Raw genomic sequence first — 7,710 nt, 5'->3', positions numbered from 1 at the left:
TGGTTCATTTGTTCAAGGGTTGGATTTTTTGGAGGCGAAGCCCTGCTGGATTGAAGACTCAGATCTAAAAAAGATTCAAACTTTAGGGCTTCGAGGACTTGTTCTTCCAGATCTGGTGCTCGGCGATCGTCAACGCCAAATAAGGCAAGAGTTCGAGAGGACCGGATCTCATATCCACGCAGGCGTACTCCGGATCAAAGCTTGGTCTTTGATCCCGAGATTTGGGCGATTATTTCCTTGGTGAACTAATCCCCCCGGCTATTATTTCCTTGGTGAAATAATACCCGTCGTACTGCATAGATCCGACCGGATCTAGATCTCGCGGTGGTCCACGGATAAACCCCGGCGCAGGCGAAGAACCCACGCAAGCGAGCGACCGCAAAACAGGAGCTCATGATTTGTTCGACAAACAAGGATAAAAAATTGTAATTTTTCTTTTCTTTTATTTGATTTTCATTGTAACCGGATCTTATAAAAAGACTGCATCTTTGTAACCAAAAAACAGTTATTCAAGACAGCAATGGAATCAGTGAAGAAAGCAACGATTTTTCCCGCGAACATACTCCTATAAATACCTATATTTTTCATGAAAATTCTTTCTTTTTATAAAATTTCTGAACCCTAATAGCCATCCTCTCCCCTCAAAAATCCTAGATCACTTTTCGGTGAACTTTGAGAGCTTTGTGAAGCAAATACCGAGAAGAGGGCGAGTTTGTTGGCTTTTGGCGAGGGAGAACTTGTTTTCTTGAGTCATTGAGTTTTTACAGCAACGTTTGAGGCAAGATCATCTTCCTCCAAACCCTTCCCTTAGTAAAGATTAAGTTTTTATTAATTATAATGATGAATCTCATATTGAAGTTTAATCCCATGCTTTAAAAACATAATTTTTGAGGTTAAATCTTAATCTAATGATAGATTTGAAGTTTATTTCTTGCTCTTTATATTAGTAATATGATCATGATCATTAGGATTAGTTTTAATTTTATTTTTAACTTGTTAATCATGTCCTAATCATGTTTAAAGCATAAATTTATTATTAATTGAGTTTTCATGTAAAAGAGAGATTATTAAACCTTTGGTTTATGATACCTAAGTTCTATAAACATGTTTAAATAATTTTTCATCTCTGTTAATTATGTAGAATTTATCATGTTCAGTTAATCTTGAGGATAAATTTCATGTTTTATTCGAGAAATTGATTAATTAGGATGTTTACCCTTATTAGATTAAAAAAAAGTTTAATTTTTGTGGAGATGATCTTCTGTTATTTAATGTTCAACTTTTAATATTATTATATGTATCATGATGATATAAATAATTGTTTAAATATAGTTATAAATTATACAAATCTGAAAACCTAAGAACCAGATATTGCTTTGGCCGGTCGACCGACGTCCTAGGGGCGGTTGACCAGTAAAGTCATGTGTGTGCACGTTGTGCACAATTCTATGTCGGTCGACCGATGCCCTTGGGCCGGTTGACCAACCTGGGATATTTTTTTACATGTAGTTTTGTTTCTTATGTTTTTCTAATGCAATCGCAGGGATCGAGCCGCACGATGATATATGTACAGTCATGGGTACACCTGAATAGTATCGTAGCACACCACAAGTATCCCGAAAGGGGATTATTACAAATTTTGTTTTGATTACACTTGAGATAAAGGTTGATTACACATTTATATACATGTTTGATATCATTAATGAGCACCGCTAAGTACTACGTGGAGTAGTACGTCGATATACCATTAGTACAGACCAGTGATTCGGGTTTGGGATGCTTTATCTAGTAGTCCATCCCGCACTAGGGTGCGATGAGGCTTGTGAGCCATATTTCTAGGATACCTACTTTATAGTCCGTCTCGTACTCATGTTATGTATAGATGCCATAAGACTAATAAGCCGTGTACATTGTTAAGATACCGACCGGGCAGTCTGTCCTGCATGATGATGTGATGAATCGGAATCTTGTAAGGATTTGCATTGAGATGATTGTTAATATCCTGAGTCTTTGGTGGATGTCAGTTATGTATATGACTCATTGCTGAGATATATGATCGAGATACTTTTCCCTTGAAAGTACGCAGGGTTATATGCTGATATTTATCTTGTCTTCCCAGTGATAGTGGAAGATAGTATAAATACGATATTATGAATATCTTTACTTTTTGTATTGCTTTATTTTATTCTTAGGTTAGGATCAATGATTAGCGATTCACAATTTAAGACATATGGTATATACATGAGGGTTTCCTTGTTTGGATTATTTTGCTTGACGTACCAGTCTCGTATTGTAGGTTTCTAATTTTTGATTTTATTTAGATTGTTTATCTCTAGTTCGGTGTTAATGTTTAGGCGTCTACAATTTGAGACATATGGTATATATATAAGGATTTCCTTGTTTGGATTATTTTGCTTGACGTACTATGTCTCGTCTTGTAGGTGTCTAAATATTAATTCCATTAGATATAGGGAGAATGATCTAGGTAGACTATTCTTAATAGGTATAGCCTCCACTTTATCTAGTAGCCCTTCCTCTGTAGGCGGATGAAGGTGATCTTGCTGTAGCGCTCTGATGCTCTTGTTGTTGTTCTTTTCGTTTTAAAATTTCTTTTCAGGTAGCTCAAAATTTCGGAGAGCCGTAGGACGATGGTGTTCTTTCATAGTCTCCATCGCATGAGTTATCAGTAGAGGCTCCACAGTAGATTTATGTTTCCATTTAATTATTTGAGTTGTATTTCATTTTGTAAAGTCTATGAGCCTTAGTTACGTTTTAAGTTGATTCATGTTGAGATATTTTACATTATTTCAGAAATTTGGTGTTTACAGTTTTATTCATTTGAGACATGGTTTCATTTATGAGATTTATCCTTGTATATCATGTCTATTGTATTTATTTACCTTATTTTGCCTATTTTGTATCTACACTTCTTTTTGATTCCACTAGAGGATATTACTATAATTGGTAAATATGTTATTGCACAGTGTGGGTGCATAGCAGGTTTGATATCTCTTGATTCACCTTAGACTGCAACCATGTATGAAAATAGGAGCATCACAGTTGGTATCAGAGCTGTAGTACCAGCATCCTTAGGATCTTTCCTGTGTCAAGTCGTGGAGCTAGGATAGAGTTTCTTAGAATTCCTATATGATTCCGATATGAATTTCTAGAATGAGTGAGGACGTTATACACGTATATTCCAAAAATTGATTTTTTTTATGACCATCTTACTTTGATTAAAAAGTATTTGCATGAATTATATGTGATACATATTTCTTATTGTTATGTGTTTGCGATCTTATTTACTGTGTTTATTAAGCTCTTCTCTTGATATTATGAATATCAAGACTAGGACGTGGTCGAGGTAAAACTCGTGCCCGGAGAGCTGGGCAAGTAGTGCCCGAGCCGTAGCAGGCTCCATAGTATTTGATCGACTTGGTAATACCGATTATAGAGGTAGCAACTACCAACTCTCAAGGAGCGAGTAACGAGCTAGATTATACTTTCTGAAGTTCCACCACCAGTCATACTAGTCGTACCTATTGAAGAGACAATATCAACGATTACACCATCACCACAACCAACTGTTAATAGAGACACAAAGCAGGAAGCTTGTGTTGGCCTCTTTGTTTTGATAATGTTTAATAAATAATGTACTACTAATATTGTTTGTCTAGTGTTTATGTTTATCTATTTATTGTAGATAAACAACAAGTTGGAGGATGGATGGAATTGCGTATTCACGATCATATCCAATGGAGGTTGGCGGAATTGTGGAGTGAAGCCTACTCAATTCAAAGTTAAAGATTCAAGTTCAAGCTTCATCCGCAAGTGTACCAAGATAGAGCTTCGTTGAAGATCATAAGCTTGGGTAAATTTAGTTTAGGTGTTATATTATGTGTCTTGGTACTTTAAGCTTAATATAATATGCACACACATTTTATTGGTTTCTTTATATAGTTATATATATATACATAAGTTAAGTTGAAAACATATTTTTGTTTCATACTTACATGCATATATATGATTTCATCAATATTAATTTTATTTAGTTCAATGAAATCATGTTTTAGTACATTATATGTGTATCTTGATAAAATACTATATTCATTGCTTATAGACTTCATAACAATAGTTTACATCTTTCTTCAAGTCTATAAAATCATTTCATATTGCTTCAAAATATGGTTAAGCTAAAATGTTAAAATTCATATGTTCATATTTTCTTGTTTTGGATTATTTTGTAAAATGATGATATTTTTCATTTGGGAGGTCCTTTTTGAAAACCATTTCCCAAAGGTTTATATTTTTTAGAATTTATTTGATATTTTTAAACAGAGTTTCAAAATTATCAAACTGCTTCTAAACCTGTTTTTCTCATATATCAGTTTGCGGTCGACCGCCCATGAGTCTAGAGACTCAGTAAGTTTTTCAGAGGCTCGCGGTCGACCATGGCGGTCGATCGGATGCAGTCCAGAGAGTTTCGCGGTTGACCGTCACGATCGACCGTCTGTTGTCCAGAGCCAAACCCTGGCCTTTTTGCTGCTTGCGGTCGATCGCGAGTTTTCCACGGTCGACCGCCGAACTGATCGTTGGGTTCCAACGGCTAGTTCCTTAGCTGTTTGTCTATGGGCTTTTTGGTTATTTCCTTTGGGGTTTTAGCTGAGATTTTGGGAGGCTATATATACCCCTTTGCTCTCATCTTTCAAGATGTTAAGAAGTTTTTAAACAAGAGTTTAACAAGGGTTTAAGTTTGTTTTAAGTTTGGTTTTAAGTTTGCTTAAGGGTTTGGTTTGTGAAGAATTCCACAAGAGGAAGTGGAGATCAATTTATTGATATTTGAGCTTCAATCCATCTCTCTCTCTCTTGTTATTTATTGAAGAAGTTTTCTAAACTCTATCTAGCTTTATATTTTGTATTGTTTGATTATCATTCTATTAAGCTAGTATTTATATTTGAGTTTAGTTTGATTTGATTTGATTTCACTCATTGTTTACACACACCCACTTGAGCTTATTGTATTTTCATACATAGTATATTTGGGTTGGTGAGAGTTGTAATAATTGAGTGTAAGCTTTAATTGAGTTCTCGCCTTGTATTAGAGAACAAATCATTTGTTGTTATTGTGAGGTGTGGAGTGTAGACGTTGATCGGTGAACGTTGAAAACCGACATTGTGAGTGTTTGTGAACGTTGATCAGTGAGCGTTAAAAACTGACATTGTGAGGTGTAAATGTTATTTGGGTTAGCGTAGAAAACCCAGTTGTGATAGTGGATTTCTCCCCGGGAGTGGGGAGCGGAGATGTAGGATGGAAGGTCCGAACTCCGTGATCATAGCATGTGTTTGAGTTTGCTTTGGTGCACTCCTCTTATGTTTATATTTCTTGTCGCAATTCTCCATTGCTTATTATTTATATCATCCACTATCTTGCTTATTTTGTTTACCCTTGTGTATATCACTTATCCTAGCTCACATATCTTGTTATATTTTATACTTGCTATTTACCCTTGTGTATATCACTTATCCTAGCTCACATATCTTGTTATATTTTATACTTGCTAGGATAACTTATTAATTAGTTTTAATTAGGCTCACATATCTTGTTATATTTTATACTTGCTAGGATAACTTATTAATTAGTTTTAATTAGCATAAAATCGGATTAGATTAACATAAGACCCTAATCACCCATCCTCTAGGGTCTAACAGCTTGGCTCTGTAAGAATGAGAAAGACATCAGAAGATGAGAGCACCAGAGTTTTAGGGCACATCGGATTCATTTGCAGCCTATAAGTGGAAGGAATATGTGGGAATTATTTTTAGATATGCTTAACGTTGACTCAATACATAAGCAGAGATTAGTTATATTTAGCTTAAAGAATGATGCCGGAGGATAACATCAATTTCAGTTACGTCGGAGAAGTGAATGTCAATTTCATGGAAGGATTTCATCTACTATTTCGATAAGCATCTAAAACTAACCTGATTACGGCAGGGAGACATACTAAGAGTTAATTTTAGAAGCAGGATTGTCCGAAGACCAGGACAAGGATTAGAAACCTTTTGCAAGACCGAGAGGATCCTAACAACAGTGTAAGGATTTTCATCACCACCAGTAGAATAGTGGTCAGGGTGAGCAGTCGCAGGGCCACGATTACGACCAATAGCAGAGGATTGAGGCACCACCTACCATTTCGAGGACCAAAGGGCCAGTAGGCCAGATGCATGCTATCCAAGAGATTCCTAAGGGATAGATAGTCCCATAGATTCCACCGCCAGTAGCACAAAAGGCTCCAACCACCGACAGAGTTTATGCAGTCGTACCACATGATCATGGTGCGAGAGGAGATTTCTTGGTGATTCTTCCTTTCTAGCTCAGATCTTGTTCAATTCAGGAGCTTCGTATTCTTTTATTTCTCATACCTTCATGGATAGGTTTCAGCTAGTTACACATCCCTTAGACTTTTCGTTATCCATCTCTACTTCTTTAGGGGAGGTATCCCTATTGAGAGTATTTATAGGAGATGTGTCATCAATCTTGATGAGTCCATGTTTATTTTTAATCTAATAGTTTTTTGGATGTTAGAGTTTGATGTCATTCTCGGTATGGATTGGCTATCATCCTACCATGTTAGCATCAATTGTTTTTCTAAAACAGTCATCTTGCGAGCGTCTGATAGGTCTGAGTTGATAGTAGCGACCTCACAGGGTAACCGGTTTGCAGAGTCATTTCTGGTGTACAATGAGGAGGTGATGCTGAGGGATCATAGTGCTGATTTATGTGAGACTAGAGTTGTCTTAGATTATTAGGATGTTTTTTAGGACATACCTGAGTTACCTCCTGTGAGAGAGGTTGAGTTCTGCATCGAGTTATAGCCGGGCAACACCGATATCCCGAGCACCCTATCGTATGGAACCTACTAAGATGAGGGAACTACAGACTTAGCTAGATGAGTTGTTATCTCAGGGCTTTATTTGCTGGAGTTATTCTCCATGGGGAGTGATGGTTCTCTTCGTGAAGGAGAAGGATGGTAGTATGAACCTTCGTATAGATTATAGTGAGCTAAACAAGGTCACTATCCGGAATCTGTATCTACTTCCGAGGATTGATGACTTGTTTGACCAGCTATATGGAGCATAGTATTTTTTGAAGATTGATCTTCGTTCTGGCTATCATCAGTTATGGGTTCGGGAGATGGATATTCCCAAAACCGCCTTTTGACTCGATATGGATCCTTTGAGTTTCTTGTCATGCCATTTGGGCTGACCTATGCACCTGTGTATTCATGGATTTGATGAACCGGGTTTTTGTCTATATTTGGACAAATTTTTGATTATATTCATCGATGATATTCTTGTCTATCCGAGATCGGAGGCAGAACACGAGCAGCATCTTCAATTGGCATTGCAGACCTTACGGGAGCATTAGTTATATGCCAAGTTCAGCAAATGCGAGTGTTAGATTTTTGAAGTCATATTTTTTAGGCCATGTCATCAGCAAGGAGTGTATTGTAGTAGACCCAGCAAAGGTGGAGGCAGTACTTACTTGGGAGCCGCCGAAGACAGCTTCAGAGATCTGCAATTTCTTAGGTTTAGTAGGCTATTACAAGAAGTTTATTCAGGATTTTTTAAAGATTGCAATGCCACTTACACGCTGGCATGGGATGCCAGGAGGCCTTTGAGACTCTAAAGGCTAAGTTAACTACAACA

General features: G+C 36.8%; 1 protein-coding gene across 1 annotated transcript in view; it reads right to left on the bottom strand.

Moving 5' to 3' along the window:
* The window catches only part of LOC109836841 (crocetin glucosyltransferase, chloroplastic-like), a 43,953-nt gene extending 37,524 nt beyond the window's left edge, over positions 1 to 6,429 (bottom strand). Inside the window, exons 1-2 of the mRNA XM_020404869.1 lie at positions 6,424 to 6,429; positions 5,983 to 6,186 (exon numbers count right to left, since the gene is read on the bottom strand). Coding sequence (XP_020260458.1) covers positions 5,983 to 6,186; positions 6,424 to 6,429 — 210 coding nt within the window. The remainder of the gene's footprint in view (positions 1 to 5,982; positions 6,187 to 6,423) is intronic.

This window comes from Asparagus officinalis, chromosome 1 (genome assembly GCF_001876935.1).
Source record: "Asparagus officinalis chromosome 1, Aspof.V1, whole genome shotgun sequence".
Lineage (NCBI taxonomy): Eukaryota > Viridiplantae > Streptophyta > Magnoliopsida > Asparagales > Asparagaceae > Asparagus > Asparagus officinalis.
The sequence above is the reverse complement of the archived record's forward strand: the minus strand, read 5'-3'. Positions and strand labels throughout refer to the sequence as shown.